At 35.8% G+C, this 22612-nt stretch overlaps 1 protein-coding gene across 9 annotated transcripts in view; it reads left to right on the top strand.

The window, feature by feature from the left end:
* The window catches only part of axo (axotactin), a 143287-nt gene that overhangs the window by 93804 nt on the left and 26871 nt on the right, over positions 1-22612 (top strand). For all 9 annotated transcript variants that reach the window (XM_036364562.2, XM_036364557.2, XM_070111148.1 and 6 more), the window contains exons 12-18: positions 4150-4397; positions 4498-4968; positions 5776-5976; positions 8768-9379; positions 20864-21045; positions 21375-21665; positions 21740-22223. In XM_036364562.2, the coding sequence (XP_036220455.2) occupies positions 4150-4397; positions 4498-4968; positions 5776-5976; positions 8768-9379; positions 20864-21045; positions 21375-21665; positions 21740-22223 (2489 nt within the window). The remainder of the gene's footprint in view (positions 1-4149; positions 4398-4497; positions 4969-5775; positions 5977-8767; positions 9380-20863; positions 21046-21374; positions 21666-21739; positions 22224-22612) is intronic.

Below are 22612 nucleotides of genomic sequence, written 5' to 3'. Positions count from 1 at the left end.
ATGTCGAAATTGCACTATATCTTGTGCCAAAAATGAGTAAAAGCAGGTCAGCACTTCCTTTAGCCCCAATATACCTATCATGAATATTTTCGAATCTCCGGTTCACTTTATACCCCACCGGTCAATATATAAGAAATCTTAAAGAAATTCAGTAGGAACCTCTATGTAATAACAGTGTTTCCACTTTCCGTTAATGGATCAAATCACGGCGATACTTACCTTAGTTTGATATAACGTTTTGCCAAAACCTGAAGGTATTCATTTCAAAATAAATTTATATAAGCTCTATATTTACAAACATTTTGGGTAATCTATATATATATATACAATCAGGGAAGTTTGCACTGCTTAGAATTTTCACTATAATCTAGCACAGAACTGCAATCTAAATCTCAAATGTATAAAAACCATAATTTTACAATTATTACGTAGGTTGCCTTTATATTTCGGGTTTTGGTAACCCTGGTGCTGAAATCCAGCAACTCACTGCTTTATAATAAAGTTTGACATTCTTGAGCTTATACATACTTTTTCAAATAGGAGCGTTATTTGTGTTGTTTACAGTAACAGTCATCTTGGTCAAAAAATGGATTTAAATTGTAAACATTTTCGCGCGATTCTTTTTTACAACTTTCTATGTGGATTAACTCATCTACAGTGCATCAATGAACTTAATTACTATATGGGTGTTTCTAGATGAGCCGAATCCAACAAAAGTTGTTCGCGCTTGAACAACCACTAGAACAACGCCGAACAGTAATTTCTGAGTAGTACGCAACCATTTGTTTGCCATTTGTCTTTCAAGAAATCTGGAAAGCCTACCGCCGAAGCCGTTTTACTTTTCACCACGACAATGCGAACTCACATCAACTGAAACAACTTCATTTTTGAACACTCAAAACATCGATCTGATTATTCATCCACCGTATAGTCCTGACACCGAATGACTTCTTTTTATTCCCGTGCGTTTATTTAAGAGGTCAACGTTTTTCGACACCTGAAGAGGAGGTTAATGAGTTCAGAACGTATGTTTTGGAGATACCTTAATCAAAGTGGCAAAAGTGCTTCGACAACTGATTCAAATGTAGACAAAAATGTATAAATTTTAATGGAGAATATTATGAAAAACAATAAAGTTATTGTTGATGATTAATATTTGTTTTTGTTTTCTAATCCCGAAATATAAAAGGCAACCCTGGTATAAGTGATAAATGTAATACTCCCAATGGGTACAAAAATAACTGTCCAAGATTCATACTTGCAAGGATATTATTAATAATTTAATACCTCACAAACGACGATGAACAGTTCAGTCTTCAATCGTAGGCAAATTGGTATTGCAACCACGATTGTTAACAATTCTTACGAACTCCCCAAATGAAATAATAGAAGAATAGATATTATCTGTTGCCAACACTTTTACTATAAACAAACAATAACAACACATACAGTGGTTTTCTTGCTCTAGATATAAGACCGGTTTTGGATATATTTTTGCTCACAATTCATGACATTATCAATGATTTGTAAGATATGTTTTCGTTTTTTTAAGTCTTTATTTTCATTTTATATTACAAAGAGAAGAAAACATGAAACAAACTAATTGTATTTATAATGTCAGTTTCGTTTTGAAAAATAGAGATACATCGATGTGAACAGTGAGAAAAATGTCGGAAAGATGTGTTTTATTTAAAAAAAAAAACGGCTTTTATGAAAATTTCATTTAATATTTTCCAGTTGATAATCTCTTTCTAAGGACCACTGATAATTTTTCATCTAGAGACGATCCCATCAACCTCGATACTTCCCTCTTGTCACTTTCAGATCCTGGTGGAGATGATCACCCTGTTACTCACTATAATTTCATAAAATATCCGAAACATTTTTCCAGATGATTACGGAGGTATTCTAAGAATCTGAAAGTGTCAGCATAATTTGGATAATTTCTTCCTAATTTTGTGCTTTTCGGTTACCTAGGAAATTTTCGACTGTCAACACAGTCTTTTTTAATATTAACTCTTTCATTAATTGCTGTATTTGAGGATCGTCAAGTATTCCATCTTTCAAATTTTCCATACTAGCTTCGAAGGCTTGCTACCAATGTAATCAGAACAATATCCTTCCACGTCCAATGCTTTGACAAATTGTTTTATGTAGGTATATCACTCCAAACTTGATCGCGTATTAAATCACTGAGTTCATTTTGAGAAAAGAACTTTAGCTTAGAAGTTTTGCCTCCCATTCACTTCTACTGGAGGACTGTACCAATTTCGGGGACTTTGGCGACATTATTGTTTCTAAGTGTGTGCGAATTACTTTTGAAAGGAATGCGAAGTTTTCTTTGAATAAAACAGGACATTTTGTGGACTGTAAGTCTAGAAAAATTTACCCGCGGTAAGGCATGCCTGTCGTAAAAGGCGACTAAAAGCCAAATCTACTATAACTATTAATTTATTTTGCCCAGAATTATCAGCATAGTAAATGATGTCAGAAATAGTGCTATAATACTCAGCTTGAACTGATATTATAGACTTTAAATAAGATTCCAAATAAAAAGACATTTGAAGTTCAAGCGACAAATGTCACCAGTCATTGAGTAAGGCGGAGCTCAACTGGCAGTAGTTTCGGCTACACAGTCTGACCGGAGACTCAACTCTGGTACCACGGGGAGCAGAATGCCGTTGGACTTCGGTTCAATCTGCTAATTGGGTTCGGCCCTTTGGGGAGTATCGTGGTGGCTGTGGTTTAAACCTAAATGCTGCAAGAACTGAATTTCAGTTCGAAAAAATAAGTTGCACAAGCAACTGGGTTCCGTACCCGAAAACGGAAGAGGTTTTAGGTCGGCCTCGAATCTTACCAAGATGGTCGGTGTGCCCCTACACACTGGCCACTCGTAACCAAATTAATACTTGCAAAAAGCTCGTATTATTTGCGGCGCTTATCAACGCATTGTTTTGATACGTTGTGCTTTGGAGCACCGTGAGGTAAGGCCATATACGGCAGGTACTCACGTAAAACCCACCGGACGTTGTAAGTCTAGATATCTCCACTTTTGATTTTTATTAAAACCTTACAACCTTCCGCATAATTCTTCTCATATTTTGGGTAAGGAGCGTGAAGCTGGGGATCTCGTGATGTTTGTACGCGCAGAACCTTAATCATGTCTGAAAAATAAATTTTATTGCTAACAAGACTATAATTGAATAAGATATGCCATAATCATAAAATCAAGAGCACTTTCTATACTATAATGAATAAATTTATAATCTGGGCATTTTAAATCATTAAAATTTGCTAACATATCCATATATTGTACATATATTGGGCAAAAGTTCTAAAACTGCTACTTACATAGGTAATTCATAATTTACGGGAAGTGTAGACGCTCCAGTTCTTGTATTGGTATTCACTTACCAACTTATTTTTAACTTTTATTCTCGAGAATTTAAATATGCGACAAGGATAAAATAATAAATAACTTCATATATCCGATCCTCGTTCATACATTTTTAGTGTTCCACAAAGCGTGGGAGCACGCCTTACTATTTCCTAGAGTTTTCGAGATGCTGTTCCTATTTGAGACCTCTTAAGCATCTTAGATTTATTCGCCCCTAATCTGCGGTATTTATATATTGTATATGTCAATGACTAAGAGTTTCGGTCTTATTGGTGGCAATCACGGAGTGAGGCATTGTTTACAGATCTTCAACACTTTCAGGTGCAAAAAAAGAATGTAGGTCAAGGTGGGCTTGTCGGTCTTCTCAAAACTGGTGTCGTTTGGTAATTTAAGTACATATTCTTTCATCTATAAAGATTTGAATCAGGGTTGCACCGATGTCACTCGTTTTTTTTGTTTTGTTTGGGAAAAACGGTTTATTTTACAATATATATGATATAAATATTTATGCACAATATAACTAAACCGGAACTTTGAATGAAATTAATGGCAACAACACATTTAAAATAGATAAAATATAATATTAACTCAAAAAATCTAAGAATGGCACTCCTAACTACAAGATACATTAGATTAATTGCCTACTTTGTTTGGCTTTAATATAATACGCTTTAAACACTCTTATAACTTCCATTTTGACTGCTTTCGTTTCATGCCAACAACACTACCAACACAACCACTTGACACGTCAGTGACCTGCTGAAGAAACTCTCTGTTAAAGCTGGCCTAATTGGTTGCTTCCGCGGACTAGTCGTCAACGGCGAAATACTCGACATTTACAGTTATATGTCCGTACATCTTTCAGAGATAATTAAAGACTGCAAGCCTTCGTGTGTCCCATCTCCGTGTAAAAATGGCGCGCAATGCAAGGAACTATGGAGTACCTTCCAGTGTGTGTGCAACAACCCTTGGGCGCACATCGGTGAATTCTGCGAGACAAGTAAGTGTGTTGTTAGACTCTTTGCTAACTGGAATTAGAATAATTTCGAAATTTAAGCGCTTGTTTGAAAACTATCTCATTTCAACTTCTCAATTTGCAGACATCAACGAGAAGGCACTCACCTTCATCACACGTGAGTCGTTTTTGATGCGCAATTACATTAACACACCCGCCGCTACGCCGCCCTTCCTGCCGGCCGCCTACTCCATCTACGGTATCAATGAGGAACGGGACATTCTTAAAGGCATCCTCGCACAAGACATTCTCATAAACTTACGCACTTACGATGCGAATGCGCTAGTCTTATATGCAAATGATCATTACAACAATTTCGTGCACTTGTATATTAGCTCCGGTCGCGAAATTGTCTTCCTCTATAATTATGGCGATGCAATTGTTAATCTGACTATTGTTGATGTGTCCGTGAGTAGCTTGAACAGCATTCAGGTGGCCATTGAGCGTGAGGAGCAACGCACCACGATGCACGTGAACGAGCAGAGCGTAAGTGTTGACAGAGGCATGCTGCTATTGGATGAATACAGCAACAAACCGTGGGTCAATCCGGATAAAGGTAATTATATCAATTTGTGGAGCATGCGATTTCGCCTTTGATAAGACAGAAGCTGAGAAAAAAACTACGACTGAGTGAAACCCTAACAGCTTTATTGAAAATAAATTAACCAGCTTAATTTAAACAAACGCTTCTCTACTCAGTTTTGAAAATGAATTATGATTACTTCTTCATTACTATATAGTGGATTGTTTGAGAAAACAAACATTTTTTAAATTAGAGAGGTTTTCAATCAAGGTGCTGACTGTAACCATCGGGCCCATTGAGATTATTGATACGATTCCTCACGATCCCACTAACCTGTAACGGCAGATGCTTTCTGTTTGCCCATATTAATCATTTCCCATATTTCTTCTTAAATTTTCTAACAAGAAATGAAACCGAAAGAGTAACTGCTTAACACATTTAATTTTTCAAACAGTATACATACCATACCAGTTTAGTGTTTCAACCATAATTTAGTTTCGCAAGCGGAATTCATGTGTCTATTTAGCATCAATTGTCTATTTAATTTCCCTTATTATCTTGCGCTAACCCAGCATTGATTTCGAAATCGGACTGAAACAATAAAAGACAGCTGATTCAACTTAAAAGTGAACTGGGCTCTCAGCAACAACTCTATTTGAACAATACTGGAAGTAATTTCGAAGAACGAAATTCTGAAACGTAAAACGGAAATTCATTTGATTTTTAATTCAAAATTTTAACAAAATATATTCCACCGACTCTCTCATTTTTCATCATTCTTCATTTTATGGGACAGAGATTTTCATTTAACATATTTCCTATCGTATTCATATTTTGCAGAGGTTCTCTCACCACACCGACCACCTGCACCGCCAACGGAGTATTTCCAATTCAATATTGGCGGTTATGATCCTGCGAATTTGCTAAGGCCCAATCTGGACGCTCCGGCGCTGCAGGGATATATTGGCTGTGTGCGTGGCCTGAAAATTGGCACAAATCTAATCGACTTGGCTGACATCAACGAACGGAATATATCACCCAGTAAGTATACAGAAATGCAATTTCAACACAACTGTACGTGTGTATGTATGCACATAACTGTGTGCAACTGTAAAACTAACACAAATTACACTTGGCGCTTTGGTGAGGAAATTCAATTTAAAAAAGTCACATACAAAACTAAGCGGAAGAGATTTTCACTTGCGTGTGGCTACAGCATCGGTTTGGTGCAATCGTGCAAGGACATATTGGGAGTATAGTTTATGCCAAACATATATGTGTCTATACGCATTAGAAGTAGTAGTATATCGTAGTATACTTGTGGGGTTACATCGCTAGGAATTAGAAAGTTAGGACGGGTTAAAATGTAAAAAAAAAACAAAAAACAAATGAGACTAATATTATCTACTTCGCAGACAACAGTACTGATAGAAAAGTATTCAAATATAAACAAGTTTAAGAAAATTTTTATTACAAGACGTTTAGGCCAAAAATTTGGAGTTTCCAAACTTTTTTATCCTCGTTATCAACCAGGTCATTTTCAATACACCATTTTTCAGTCCAATAATGTCGATATTATTAAATAAAACCTGAAATTATATTTTTAACGAAATCAGAAGACATAGTCACTTTTTATAAAGCTTTATATGCTAATAATTGCCTCTCCGATTAAAACCAAAATACTGTTGTTTAAACCTCCTTCATTGACGATAGACCTTTTTCCTTTTCTTCGAACAAAATCGAAGATGAATTTTGATTGATTGATTATCTATTTGAAATTTGATTGATTATCTATTTGAAAATAAGATATATTAGGTCGTCATTAGACCAATCTTGACATAGAACCAATCTATGTAAACTTAAGTGAGTCATATTATCGAGGAAACAAAACCACACTATTTTTCCTTTGAAATGAGTTAGGCATAAATAACCGCGGAATAAATACCAAACAAATAGCTGAGTCTAGGTGGACTCAATCCCTAACTTGCTCAACAAGTAGTCAAACGTGGCATGAATGAAATAGGAGCCACACATGTCAACTGTTAAAATTCAAAAGAAACGACATACGAACTCAAGTAGGAGTGCTAACGGGTCTCTGTGTAATTGCCAGACATACCAGCAGACTGGGTACACCATACAATGACTATTGTAGAAGCTGTAAAGAGGTAGAAGAAGAACAGACTATTGAACATCTATTCGAATGCAAAGTTTTATACAGGAAAAGAATCGCAGCTATCGGTCGAAGGTTTTTTGACGGAGTCTCAGAGGTTGCACAAATAAAACTTTTTGTATTGATAAATAGGTGCGTCGGCAGACATTTACTCTACCTACTTTAGAAGGCAACCATTTGCCCTTAATCGTTATTGGCCTTGTTATAGGTACTCCTACTGCTAGGGAGTTAAACATCTTGGAGCTAAAGAATTGACCAATATAGGGGTATCTCTTGAACTATTTCAAGAGGACAATATACAACGTCCCATTATGGCTATCCATAGAAGGCATTCTAATGTAACTAGATTCAAGTAGAACGCCAAGTGGTTCCAACCTATTGATGAATAGGAATAGCATAAAGTAAGAAGACCACACGATACCATCTCTCCAACAATAATTTGCCCAATAGTCCATCAGCAATCCGAAGAAGCAAGCTTTTTTACTTTTAAGAACTTGTTTCGGTCAAGAAGTCTCCTGTTAAGACTACAAATTCTTTCTAATTGCATACTAACCGACCAGAAGACGATCTAACTTAATGTTTGTATATATATTCTATTTCTATATGGGTTAGTTAGGATGCTCCCAAGCGCATGTCTGTAAGCCTTTTGGTATGTTTACAAACATATGCGAGTGTCCTCTTTATAGTCATTACTGCCAAAGATTAATGTCAATCGGATAAGCTGAAGTAGCGAGTAACCGCAAAGGCACAGAGCAGCAGTACATAGATTTTCAATATACCAGTACTAGTAAGTTATGTTTTAGTATTAGCTGAATATTGAATCAGACCTACAGTGTTCGGCCAAAGTAAGAGCTAACCAAATGCCAAACGTTCTGCGACTGACCAGAAAATTGATTTACTCTGATTTATAGCGATTCCAAGTTAATGGAAAACCGCAAAAAACTAAAAGGAAATCGAAGTCGCAGAGATATACAACACTCCAAAGCTGGCTTCCTAAGTAAGAAAAATGGATATAATTCTGTAAGGGGCACAAGTTATTTAGCTTAGATAGGACATGCCCTCATCGAATAAAGTATTAAAATAATGTAGCTATCAGACCGATTTTTTAAAGTTAAGCGCTAAATTTTGTGAATTCTAACATTGTACCGTTACCTTAGGCAATAGTCCATGTCAGATTTCGTGAAGATATCCCGTTAAAATGTTCTCCATACAAGTACTTTATTTTTATCGTTCTGTTTGTATGGCAGCTATAGTGGTCTGATATCAGCGGTTCCGACAGACGCTGATCATTTATATATGTATGCATATATTTTATGGGGCCTCCGACGTTTTCTTCTGGGTATTACACACTTCGTGGCAAACTTGATATATACTGTTCTGGATGTAGTAATATGTATACCCAAAATTTGAGCTACCGAAATACGTTCTTAATGAAATGCAACAAATGCAATTCTCACTCCCTCAGAGAAAGCTTAGACTTGAGTAGAAAAACGTCGAAAACAAGAATTAGGGTAAATTAAAGCTAATACCTCTAATGGAAATATAACAAATGAATCCAAAAGAAACAGTAATTGAATAATAAAGCGAACTTTTAAAGAGTATTTACATTATATTTCGCATTTTCGTAATTCTATTTTTCACTCTCTCTTTCTTCCCTAACAGCCATGGAAGGTGTGCTGGCCAATTGCCAAATCAAATGTGATGCCGAACCTTGCAAAAATGGAGGCATATGTAAGGAGAATTTTGCCAAACAGGAGTCAACATGCGACTGTGAACACACCAGTTTCCTGGGTGAATTTTGTATGGAGGAGAAGGGAGCGGACTTTAGCGGCGAATCAACATTGTTGCGTAAATTCGAGCTTACCGGCAAGGTGGACTACGTACGATTGCAATTGGCATTCTCCTCGTTTGATTTGCGGCGTGCCAACCGTGTGATGTTGTTATTGCAGCCGACCGGTGATCGCAGTTATTACCTGATGGTAGCTATTAACGCTGATGGTCATCTAGTATTCGAAGAGGACCGTGAAGGGCCGGCTGTTGGTGCGCACATCGATCGAAGTTTTCTGAATAATGCACGCCACTCCATCTACTACATACGCAACGGCAGTGAGGCCACTCTGTATATTGACCGCGAAAAGGTGCCATTGACAAAGATACAGACACGTGCTCCGGTGCCAACGAGTGATGTGGGTGGAAATCGTGTACAAATTGGTGGCATCAATACAACAGATGCGAGATTTGCTGTGTTCAAGAGTTATAGCGGTTGTCTGTCGAGTAAGTAGCTATTTAAGGCTTCTCTTTTAAATCACATACACATGCTTTGATTGGTAAGAACAAATAAGTGGCACATAAAATGCCTTTTTTTTTGTCTCTTATAATTATTGTCCAGTCATATATTTTGTTGATGGTTTTGGTAGCGTGAAAGGCTTAAAAGTTAAACTGAACTAATAGTTCAAATTAAGTGAGAACATTTATTGGGAATAGCGTAAAAATAGTTTTATTATCAACCATTATTTAATAAGGGCAATTTTTCTCTTCCCAAGTTACTTCTTAAATTTCTATCCCTTCGCAATATGTCTTCATCGTCATTTCCTCTCCCCTTCATTCTAATTTTAATTATAATTCTTATACTGGGTTTCAAATAATGCATACAAATTGAATTAACATTTGAATTAAATTTTTTTTTATTTTGTAATCCCGAATACGAGATTAAAATATTGTGAAACATTCAACATTCATTGTTCGAAGAAAACGTGAATAAATTACAATCAAATTTGGTATTTTCTTGACTTATATTGAAGGCCATTAACTTAATTTTATAGCTATATTTCAGTTCGCGTAAGCAAAAGTTATATTACATAGATCCGCCCCCTAATAGATTTAATGTATATACAATATCTCCCCAACTATTCAAGCTATATTATTCAAATTTGCACAGAGCATATCATTTCCACAACTCTTGCGACAGTGTGAAAATAGGTGAAATCGGATGGTAACCACGCCCACTCCGCATATAACGATAGTAATAAAACTAAGGGAGCCTCTTACCTTCAAAATAAGTTAATATGATACCAAATTTGATTGTAATCCATTCAGCACTCCGTCGAACAATGAAGTTGAAGTTTGGCCAAAACCTGAAGGTATTTCTCCTTCTCTGACAAATTGCAAGAGTTTGAAACTTAACACTTTCATAACATATATCACTGAACGACATATTCGGCATAAAACTTGTTAGAAAAACGAAAATCATTATATATAGTACTTAATTTTATAGCTATATTTCAGTTCGCATCATTATATATAGTACTAGGCGACCTCCGCTGCGCTCCGGGACGCTCGCTTCGCTCGCTCGCCTACGTCCGCCCCCCGCCGAGCGCGAGCTAGCACGCTCTTATGTTAGTTGATTCTCGACAGCAGCAGAAAACTTTTATATATAATAGAGAGATATGGTAGTTGTACGTAGTATCGACCCGATTTTATTTACTTCTGCCAATGCCACATACTAGTAAAATGCAATCTGGATTCAATCAAGGTACCTCACATACCATCACCAATCTACATATATGGAGTAAAGTCAGCTTTATGTTCAAGAATTCTGATATAAGTTACATAAGGGGCTAGGTCAGGTTTCTCCCGATTTTATCCATATCAGGTACAAAGGTACACTATTATGAGTAAAATATGCTCTCTCATTTTCATTGAGATAACTTATACATTGGCTGATATATGCAGTATAAAGTCACCCGGAATTTTGAAAATTTTACATTAGGTATATGGGGGCTCAGGGAAGTAGAGACTCGATTCAACCCATTTGAGATATGCAGATATACTATTATCAGGATTCTATCCGAATTTTAATTATATATCTCACACATTGTCCAACTGCGCCCAGCATCCTTATTTTTAGGCAAGGAACATGTGTGCCAAGTTTCATCACGATATCCAAAATTTTATTCAAGTTACAGCTTGTGCGGACAGACATACGGACGAATGGACAGACAGTCACCCTGATTTCAAATCGTCTTGTCATCCTGACCATTTATATTTATAGAACTCTATGTCTATTTCGATTAGTTTCAGGTGATACAAAAAACCGTTAAGTGAACAAAACTATTATACTCTGTAGCAACATGTTGCAAGAGAATAAAAATTTAATTTTTATCCAAAAACTCCGATTTCTTCTGTAACTTCAATTTCAGCTAAAAGGATCAATCATATATTTTAAAATGTATATACCTCCATCTATCAGAATAGGATGCTCTAGTTAAATTGCTTTTTTTTAGAGCAGTTAGAGAGATAAAACTTTGGATTTAATAATTTGATAGTATTTAGCTAGTTACAAATAAGGAACTTCTAAGTTTGGGTCCAGCCGAACATTCGCAATTTGCTAGGATCATATCCGCTAAAGCATTTACAGTACTTTGCAGGAGTTTATATTAAACTAACCACCTATTTAAGAGGTTAATAAAGCACTTAATATCCTTTCAGTTTCGCACATGTTGACCTAAATAAACTGACTGAAAATCGAAAAACACATTATTATGTATATGAGAGTTAGGTATTGACACGATTATACATAATCGTTTTCTGCACAAAGGACGACAATTTTTACTAACAGATGACATAAAGGGTTAAATAGGTTTCCTCGAGCAAAAAAATACTTCATTGAAATCTTTTATCCAAACTTAACTCAAAACTCGGCCATTACGACGTCAATTCCAGCACTCCCTCGGAAAAAACTTGTAAATTATATCGAAGACCTATATAAAATTTCATTAAGATCGATTAAGTAGTTCGTGAGAAATCCTGACAACCAAGTTTCAAAATCCAGTTTCGAGAAAAACGCGTTTAATGTGGAGGCTTGAAGAGTCGGTTTTTAAAGGCATCTTCATTTGAGCTTGTAAAGTGAATGAATGATATGGAATTCAAAACTTTGTTGTATGGAAAATATGCGTGGTCCTCTAATTATGGGCGTGGTTATTTAATTATACCCTGAACAGGGTATATTAAGTTTGGCACAATGTTTGTAACACCTAAAAGAAAACGTCAGAACAACAAAACAAAATTATTACAAATTTATTATCAAAGGGACAACGCGAGTACATTTTATATTTAATATTATATCTACATCCTCAGATCGCATGAAAACTGCATAGTACATTTGCACTACACCTATAATGACGCCATACGAAATACTTAAGGTTAGGTTAGCGTATACAATTAACCCTCTACTGTTGAGTCATATAAAATCAAGACTTTTGCTTTAAGTACAATATTAAGTGGTATTTCGGCGATAATTCGGATTTTCCCGGCTGCCATCTTTTTGAAAAGATCCAAAATTAAAAAGTTTTGAACATGAAATGGCTAATTTTTTACACTCACTTCATTCAATATGTTCTTCTTAACTGTATTTTCTGTCAAATTTGTTTCTTTTTTTTGAAAACCATTTTAGTTTTAGGGCACCCCATTACAGCTTTTATTCATGGCAATAATTTCAGATTTTCCAGGACCCTGATTTTCTATGCTAATGTAGAAGTATCTGTTATAGTTTCGTATTTTTTACAGAAATTATTATTGCGTATCAACAAATTATACCTAAATATATATTACAATAACTTAACTTAACGTTCACTGGTTATTTACGAGTATATCCGTTCGACCGTCCAAATTATTTGTTGTGTTGTCTTCGTCAGAGTTTTGTATTCCTCCTTCATTGATCTAAGTCTCAACCAGAGCATATATGCATTAATTGTACATATGTATGTACGTTTTTATTACATATAGTATATTCATATGTTCAACTGCTGAAGTTGTCAAGAGACCGGGTATAAATTTCCCGGCAATGCGCTATTAATTCTTGAAGCTTCGCTAAGCTCCTGATGAGGGGCGAACTTGACGGTCCAAAGTTGTTGCGCTCTGTTTCGCCGAACGCACAACACGAAAGAAAAGTGCAGATCCATTGAGCCATGGCCGCTTTTAGCTGTGTTTTCCTAAGCGATGTTGTGGTTATATTGCTATGGGCTTCTGATACTTGATATCCATTTACGCATATACGAGTACACATACCAAAAACAACAACCACTTCAGGAACTTAAGAATATGTATGACTTCACTTCATTCTGACAGAGCGCCGCTACAGAAACTTTCATGTACATACATACTTGTACACATGTAAGCGTAGTCGAAAGCTTTGCTCAACTCCATGCGTGGTTTTAAGGATATAAGCATATGTATGTGTTAAACTAGACTTTTTTCAACTTTTGAGGGTCATCAGCGCGGCAAAAATAAGAAAAAGTCAATACTAAACGTCCATCGTCTGCTCGATGAATATAAGGTACACGTGTGTGTGTGTATAATAAGATAGTAGTCCAATAAGAAATAAAAACACTTGAGTCAAGTTTAAATCTATGGTTTTTCTGGCACTCCTTCCTTCATATCCGCTCTCCGACACTGACCCGTTCGCTTTCTTAGATTTGTTGCTACATCATGATGTACGTTTATTACCAACGCCGTTAACAAAAACCTTCACAGCTATAAAAAATTGCATCAACTGAAGACCCCGCAATGAGTGTGACGACACATAACGAACACGTTAACGTAAATAAAGAACCGCTGTCTCACTATTAAATTTATTGTCAACACTGCCGCTTTTTAATGACTGGTTTACAGGAAACTTGAATTGCCTTTTGAATTTAGTAATTTAAAAATTAGTAGTACAATCTCATTTAAAACAGAAAATTTTAAAGATTTGGTTGATACATTTGGCTATTGGCAACTAAAATTTCTGCAGCTTTGGTGGCAGAAGAATTTTCAACGCATATGTATGTAAGTTCGTAAAGGAGAAATCCAGCAAGCATATTTAGAATCTATATCTAAAGAGTTTCACAGTATCTAGTGCACTCCCTACTATTTTCAGTTATATTAATTCTATTCTCAGCACATTATTGCAAGAAAAAAGTAAGATATTAGGTCAAGTAAAAAGTTCGTTCGGCTTTTATCTAAGAGATGGCGTTATTGTCTATAGTACTAGTGTTGCGTGTCGCATCATGTCATACTATTCGCGCTAAAAGTTTGTCTTTGACAGTTTTTGGATTGATTTACTCAGTTCGTTGTGAGCGCTCGTTAAAGATGGACACCAGCAAAGAGAAAATTCGCTATATTTTACAATTTTTCTTCGATCAAAGCGAAAAAGCAGCCAAAGCGGCTGAAAACATTAATTTAGTTTATGGGCCCGATACTGTAAACGAACGTGTAGCACAAAAGTGATTTGCTAGGTTCCGTTCTGGTAATTTCGATGTCAAAGATGCACCACGCGTCGGGAGGCCTGTCGTCGAAAATTGCGATAAAATCATGGAAATAGTGGAAACAGACCGTCACGTGAGCACTTATTCAATTGCTGAGGAACTAAAGATAAGCCAGAAAACCGTTTGGAACCATTTGCATAACCTTGGATTCAAAAAGGAGCTCGATGTTTGGGTGTCACACGAACTAACGCAAAAAACATGATGGACCGAATTTCCATCTGCAAATCGCTGCAGAATCGCAACAAAATCGACTCGTTTCCGAAGCGGATTGTGACTGGCGATGAAAAATGGGTCACTTATGACAACATCGAGCGCAAACGGTCGTGGTCAAAGCTCGGGGAAGCGGCCCAGGTGGTAGCCAAGACCTGATTGACGGCCAGGAAGGTTTTTCTATGTGTTGGGATGGGCAAGGAATCATCTACTGCGAGCTGCTCCCCTATGGCCAAACGCTCAATTCGGCCCTCTACTGCCAACAACTGGACCGCTTGAAGACAGCACTCATCCAGAAGAGGCCGAATTGTGTTCCATCAGGACAACGCCAGGCCACACACGTTTGGTGACTCGCCAGAAGCTCCTGGAGCTCGGATGGGAGGTTCTAATGCACCCACCTTATAGTCCGGACCTGGCACCAAGTAATTACCATTTTTTCCTGTCCATGGCGAACGCGCTTAATGGTGAAAAGTTGGCCTCAAGAGAGGTCTGTGAAAATTGGCTCTCCGAGTTTTTTGGCAATAGGGACGCAGTCTTCTACGAGAGGGGCATAATGAAGTTGGCATCTCGTTGGCAACAAGTTTACGAACATAACGGCGCATATTTAAAAACCCGATCGAACTCTTTACTTTACCTAATATAAAAGATATCTACCTCTTCATCTATACTGCTATTATAAAGAGGAAAGATGTGTGTATGTTTGTAATAAATAAATTCCAAAACTACTGTGCCGATTTCAAAAATTCCTTTACCATTGGAAGTTTCATTCACCCTAAATAACAAAGGCTGTATTTATTGCTATAAAAGGTTAGGGATACTAACTAAAACTTAACTCTTAAATGCCTGGCGGGTTCTCCAGGAACCAACCGTTATTTTTGTAAAATTGTCATATATAAACATGCATTTTTAAATATTTCATAACGTGACATGATGCTTAGATATATTTGATAGTTCAGTCACCACTTGTGTGTGAGCTTTATAGTCATTTCCGTTTTGACTTGAGTAAGACTGCATCGGAAAAATAATTTCCAGGAATTGTATTTCAAGTGACTAGTGCAAAAGTAATAGCACTTAATTAGTGCTAAAAATTTGGAGTCTTCATCGTTATTACAATTAAATTTGATGTAAGGGTTTATAAAAATTTTACAAATTTTAATTTTAATTTTAAGAAATAAAACTTAAATTATCCCTTGAGGAATTATCAGGTCTCATAGTACGCACGTACGCAAATTTATTGCATAAAATATAGTATATCTCTATGTTTATCGTCACATCAAATTTGTTTTCTAAATTTCCATACTAACTAATGTATCTGTTATCAGTTTACTAATAATTTTAATGTAATTTCAATAAAATATTGATTTTGGTTATATATTATATATGTACATAAAATAAGCACCTAGTGTTTCCTCAAAGAACCAACCAACAAAACACCCTGTAAAATATAAAAGAATAATTTTTAAGAAAAATCGTAGAATAAATGTTGTTTGTAACCGACAATTATAATACATATCAACATTTTTAATGAATCGGAGTTATCAGGCTTTTAAGAGTTAATTAACGTAACCCAAGGTGTAAAAAAAGTACCCTTAAACGTCTTTGGTCGCATGCTCTGAATAAACTATTGATGATAGAACAAAAGTATGTTCTCTATCTATCTATCACTATCCAATTTGAGGATTTTCATCAAGTGTGAATACAATAATACACCAAATAACTTTTAGAGAAAGTAAACTTTTGACCGTACTGCAATGAAAATGTCATAGAATTATAAAAATGAAGCGCTATCAGAACAGCACAAGAAGCAGAAAAATATATTGGAATTGAAAATGTTACATTTTCACATATATATGTTTAATAGTATAATAATCACTCTTAAAGTTGGTTTAATAAATGTATTACCATATTTTATTTATTTATAATATTATGCTATAATGGAAGGTCTTAATCTGTATATCTCGTGTAACATAAAAAAATTATTAGAATAGCTCCAGTGTTATGAACAAGTTCAATCATAATTTGAGATGAGTGCATAATGGCTCACAAATATTCTCGAAGCATTGCACATAACAATGCAAGATTAAAATGGCAACGATGAAATTACTAAAATTCTGGCGACAAATCGGTTATTCTTCGCTTTTATTAATTCAAGTGTTAAGACGATTTGATTGACCATTTCTGTACTGTGGTTCACGACAAAAATTTATTAATTAAGAGTATTTTCCTGGAAATAAAAATGAATTACTTGGATCATAACATGTTCAATAATCGGGCTACAATAGCGGCCACAAACATAGATGTTGACGATATTTATTGTTGCCTGGTGATCTGATGTATTTTAAATCAATCGCTAATTATGTGGAGGTAAATGAGAATTGTTCACCTATTATTCTTTAGAGTACTTTGAATCGAACTCGAATATGCAACGGTACACGCTTGATAATAAAAGAGATTACAGGAAATTTTATTAAAGCAACCATTATGACTGAAAAAAATAATGGAAAAATGGTCATGTTGACAAGTATTCCAATGGTACTGTACCGCCTATAATGTTTTCGACGTTATTCATAAAAAGCATTTACTATATTGAATAGTTTATAATAATATAATTTATTATACACTTATACCTTAGTCATAGCAACGCGTGTTCGGGGCTTCTAGTCTTATATGTAAGAAAGACATGAAAATATGCATAGTTATTCATTTATTCCTGTAGAAGGTCCTTACCTTTCTTGCAAAATCAAAGTCGATTTTGTAATTAGATTCGATAAATATTGAGCAAAACTTTACCCTATGATTAGACGTAGGACATGTCACCCGCCCTTTTCTGGTCTTCTGCACCGTTATATGGTACACTATAACTACTATGTACAGTCGTTATGTTATAGGTAAGATAGGGTGCTGATTTACCTCACCCCTCACATATCACATTACAATCGATTCAGTAAATTTCCGGATTTTGACAATTTTTATACTTGAGATGGTACATCTAAACGGTACTATTTGTGCAAAGTTTTAACCCGATATCTTTATTGGCTCGCTATTTCTATACTATAAAGTGAGAGAATCAGAAATTTAAAATTGTTTTATATGAGAAGTATGCGTAGTTGTAGACCTAATTCGCACACCGTAATATGGGTATGTCAAAATAATATTATAAGCCCAATTTCGTTGAAATTGGTAACGTAGCTCTTAAAAATAATTAAACGAGGATTTTAATAGGACGGACAGACTGTCCCCCGGATTTAAACTCGCCCGTTATCCTAATCGTTTATATAGTTATAACAAAACTATTATACTATGTAGCAACATGTTGAGAGTATAAAAAGGGGCGTAGCCGGGCACGCCGGGTACAGCTAGTTCGATATATATGTATAATGATTCCATTAATGTTGGCACAAAGTTATTTTATTAGACTATCTCACATATCAGTGCGCTCCGAAGACGTAATTGCTGCTGTGGAACAAAGAATTGAAGAAGACCCTAAAGAGTCCATCCACCATCGCGCGCAACAATTGGGGCTGGCTTACAAAATCCAACTCGTGCAAGAACAGTCAATGGGGAACCCTATAGAGCCATAATTAATGACTTTTTCGTGCCTTATTTGTAGGATGTTGATGTGGATGACCTTTGGTTGTAACAAGATCGCAATATACAGCCAACGAAGCACTCGATTTATTGAAAGAAACTTTCGATGATCTATACTAGTATTTGTGGGGTTATGTGAAGTCGCTTGTTTACGTAGATAAGCCGGAAACGATTGACGCTTTGGAAAAAAATATGCGTCGCTTTATTGCTGACATACGACCCCGATTGCTGCAAAATGTGGTCGAAAATTCAGACTCTCGTCTAAAAATTATTCAAGTCGGCCGTGGCGGTCACTACCTCGAAATAATTTTTAAAACATAGTGGTTAACCCTTATCTTTATATTAAAGCTGAATGCTTGGTCATAAATTGTATTATAAATTAAAGTATATGCGTTTTATTCCTTCTTAAAAACGACATATCTAAAAAACAACTCCCCTATCTTTTCTTGATTCGATCAAAATTCATACGACAAAGGTTCTCAGAGTTCTTAATCAAATTTTCATACTAACGTTTAAAATTTAAAAAACTTGAAAAAAACTTAGATTTAAAGCATTAAAGCACTGGAAGCATTATTGGCAAATGCTGTCTTCAAACTGAAAATGACGCATTTTTTATTACCCACTTCAATTCGGAAGAACTTTTGGTTTTCGCATCATGTTTAGAAATGAGCATTACAATTGAGCTACTAGGTCATGTGATTTGATATAAACAGACTATTTCTATTTTTGTTTGGTAATACTAAATACTTGTATAGCAGATAGGATTGAACAGTTAGAAATGGAATTGTAACGGTAGGGTAGTCTCCATAAGACGCAGTCGCTTATGTACGAAAATATACCAAAAGCCCTAAAATAAGCGAAACAATAAAGCAAAATTATTAAAAAATTTAATTTTTATAGTTTTTGAACATGTTGTCACAGAGTAAATTAGTTTTGTTTACCTAACGGTTGTTTGTAACACCCAAAACTAATCAAAATAGACACATTTAGATGAAATCACATACATCAAAACCCATTCGACCAATTTCAACTAAATTTGATAGATAATATTATCCTGACATTTCCGTGTAACAGTGTGGAAGTGGGCGAAATCGGACTATAACCACGCCTATTTCCCACATAACACATCTTTAAATTACATCTTATTCTTTCACTTTCCAGTATATAAATCAAGCACCAATGAATATATCGTGCCATCTCAAGTCTAAAAACTGTCAAAATGGGGCCATAACTCAAGCCTCCTGATACCAAAAATGTGGACCTCTGTGCCTATGGCAGACTTTTTACCGAAATTATCGGTCAGTGTGTGAAACATATAATACAATACAATTTAGAGAGAATCCTTTCCTGATAATATCATACTGTATGTCAAAAATGGGTTGAAGCCCCCATATTTCTAATCTAAAGATTTTTGAACTTCCGACTGGCCTTATATTACATTTATCGGCCAATATGTGAGTTATCTTAATCAAATTTAGTGAGCGTGTTTTTCTAATAACGGTGAACCTTTGTGCCTAAAGTAGATCAAATCGGATGAAAACTTGCCCTAGTCCTCTTATAACTAATCTCAGGATTTTCAAAGATGTGGTTGACCTTACTCCTTGAGTATTGGTGCCGGTATGTGAGGTACCTTAATAAAACTTAGGTAGCTTTTTTTTTTTTTGTTGATAATATTTAGTAATGCCAAATATATATAAAATGGGTTCAATACTATCCCTATCTCCCATATATGTATATATCGGTCAATGTGTAAAATATCTTTGCAGAATTTACGGAACGTACAATTTGGAATTATGCCAAATACTCGTATGTCGGTTAGTGTGCTTCAAACTGTGTTCTCGAGAAATAGGTTATTTAAAATGTGTAATATTTTAATGAAATTATATTATTATATAATGGTTTAGCGCTAAGAATGAATGGAGTTTGTGTAGACCTTGTTACAAACCTTACATTCCTAATATAATAAATTCCGACCCCACGTTTTCAACATCAATGAAATATACTCTTAAATTTAGCCACTTGGGCTGAGTTTATATCACATATTTCTCAATTAAGGATAATTTTAATATAACTTTAGCTGACTTGAAGTAAAATAGTGAGTCTATGACCTATAATATCACTTATTAAAATTCAAAATTTGATTGTAGTCCATTCACGATTTTGTCGAATAAAGAGTAGTAAATTCTTTTGCAATATTTTTTAAATGAAGATTTACCAACATCTGAAAGTATACGTTCGGTAATACCCGAACTTAGCCCTTCCTTACTTCTTGTTTTTTCTGTAGAATTGTTTTCGATCCATCCATCCTATCTCAAACAGTAATGAGATCATGCGATTTGTGATTTAGTAATTCATGTTGGCTAATCTAGTTATTTCACAAAAACTTTTTACTCAAGGGAACCTAGCGAGAGAAGAGAAATTACAATTATTGAAATATGGCGGAAATCGATAATAAGCCAAATTATGGCAATATTGATTTCTAGCAGTAAATTAAGTGTAAAATAGCATTTGTACATAAATACTGATGTTACCCTTTTAATTAAACGACTTGCCTCCTCAGGTGATTTCAATGAATGCATGTGATTATGTAATAATCACATAAACCCATATGTACGAGTATGTGTGTTTTACTAATGCAATATTCTATCGCCAACAGATATTTACATACAAGTGAATAATTATGTGATGAAACCGCTGGAGGAATACATGCTCTTCACCAAGTCAGGCGCCGACAACATAACTGTTATTCACCCGCAGGGTCTGCGCAGCGCACAGTGTATAGCCAAATTCGATATTTCGGAGCAGCCATCACAGGAACCAATGGTCAACGTGAGCTCGGTAAGTAATGGCCAGTGAAAAGAGAAATGGAAGTAGACACCCCTCAGGAACAGCAGTCATTGAAGCATAAGCAACAGTAACGGCAATTTAACGAGATTTTCAAAATGACAATAACACAAACAAAAGCCAATAACCCCACTAAGCTATCAAAATTGCATAATTGTAATGGACCGTGGTGGCTAGTTTTAGTTGCTCTGGTCCGTTCTTACCTTGCCGTGTTGTATGTAAATTGAAGCGTAGATTTGCATATGTGAAAGCCTGCTAATGTCTGATTGCGTAGCATATTTCCAAAGGTCTAGGTACTCATGAAAACATATTACCTTTTGCAGAGCGTTGAGACTTGGGTTGAGGATCCACCGCAACGCGTCCTTTATGTTGCCAAATTCGGTTACGACGTATCGGAGAAGGAGGACTCCACGCAAGTGGTATTCATAACGCTGACGTCGCTCTTTGTGATCATAATCATTTGCTGCCTAATAGAGGTATACCGTAGTCATCGCGCCTACAAGAAACGCATCGAACGGCAGACTGACGAGGATATCATATGGTCCAAGGAGCAAGCGACTAAAATGCATGAATCGCCAGCTGTGGCGGGTACACAGTCTTATGCCTATAAAGTGGTGAGTAGCAATCCAACAGAGACGAAGACAAAAAACTGTAATTAAACCGAAATTAATATATTTTGCACTTGCAGTTGCCACAGGATGAAAAGAAGTCGGGAAATGGAGCTCCGCTGGTGGGTATTTTGAAAAATGGTAGCGCAGCTGGCGCTGCATCAGCTTCAGGCGCAGTAACGCCGGCTAAAGAGAATGGCAGCACAAAGAAAAACGGGGACATACCACTGGGTCAGATTGACGCGCGAATCGATGAAGAGGATGAAGATGATAACGCTGATACCGCAAAAATAGAGGTGGACAAAAGCTTAGATGAAGCCATGGAGACAGACCAGCCTGAGAAACAAGTGCATGGAAAAGAGATTAGTCAGAAAGACGCTGAGAACATACTTGAGAACAAAACAACCAACGCAATCGAAAAAAAACACGAAAGCAATGCTAATGGAAATAAGAATCCCAACGAAAAACCGATCGACGGTAAAGAAGACACAAAAGCTAAAGATGAAAATATCGAACCGGCGGAACAAGATAAACTCAACGCAACGACGCCGAAGCAAAATGCAGGCATGTACAAAACTTTCGGCAAACTTGCATATTTTTGATAAAAATATAAATTCTGAGATGTAGCATATAAAGAGCTCACTATCTCAAACGCTTGTCTGCCTATGCCTGTTTCTCCACTTCTCCGTTCGTCTGACAAATCTACGTCAAGTTATCACAGACATTTTTTTATGCTTTTGTGTTGTGTTATAAATATATGAACTTGTAGTGGCCAGGGAAGCTGTTTAATGCTAGTAACTGATAAAAGCCCTTAATTTAATCCTTAAACAAAGTTATAATAATTTTTTTAATAATTGAGTGAGCGGCTATCAATTATATATTAACGAACAAAAATTTTAAAATATAAAAATACAAAAAAAAAATATTAACTTCGGTTCAACCAAAGCTATAGT

Source organism: Bactrocera oleae, chromosome 6, assembly GCF_042242935.1.
Source record: "Bactrocera oleae isolate idBacOlea1 chromosome 6, idBacOlea1, whole genome shotgun sequence".
NCBI classification, from domain to species: Eukaryota; Metazoa; Arthropoda; class Insecta; order Diptera; family Tephritidae; genus Bactrocera; species Bactrocera oleae.
The sequence above is the reverse complement of the archived record's forward strand: the minus strand, read 5'-3'. Positions and strand labels throughout refer to the sequence as shown.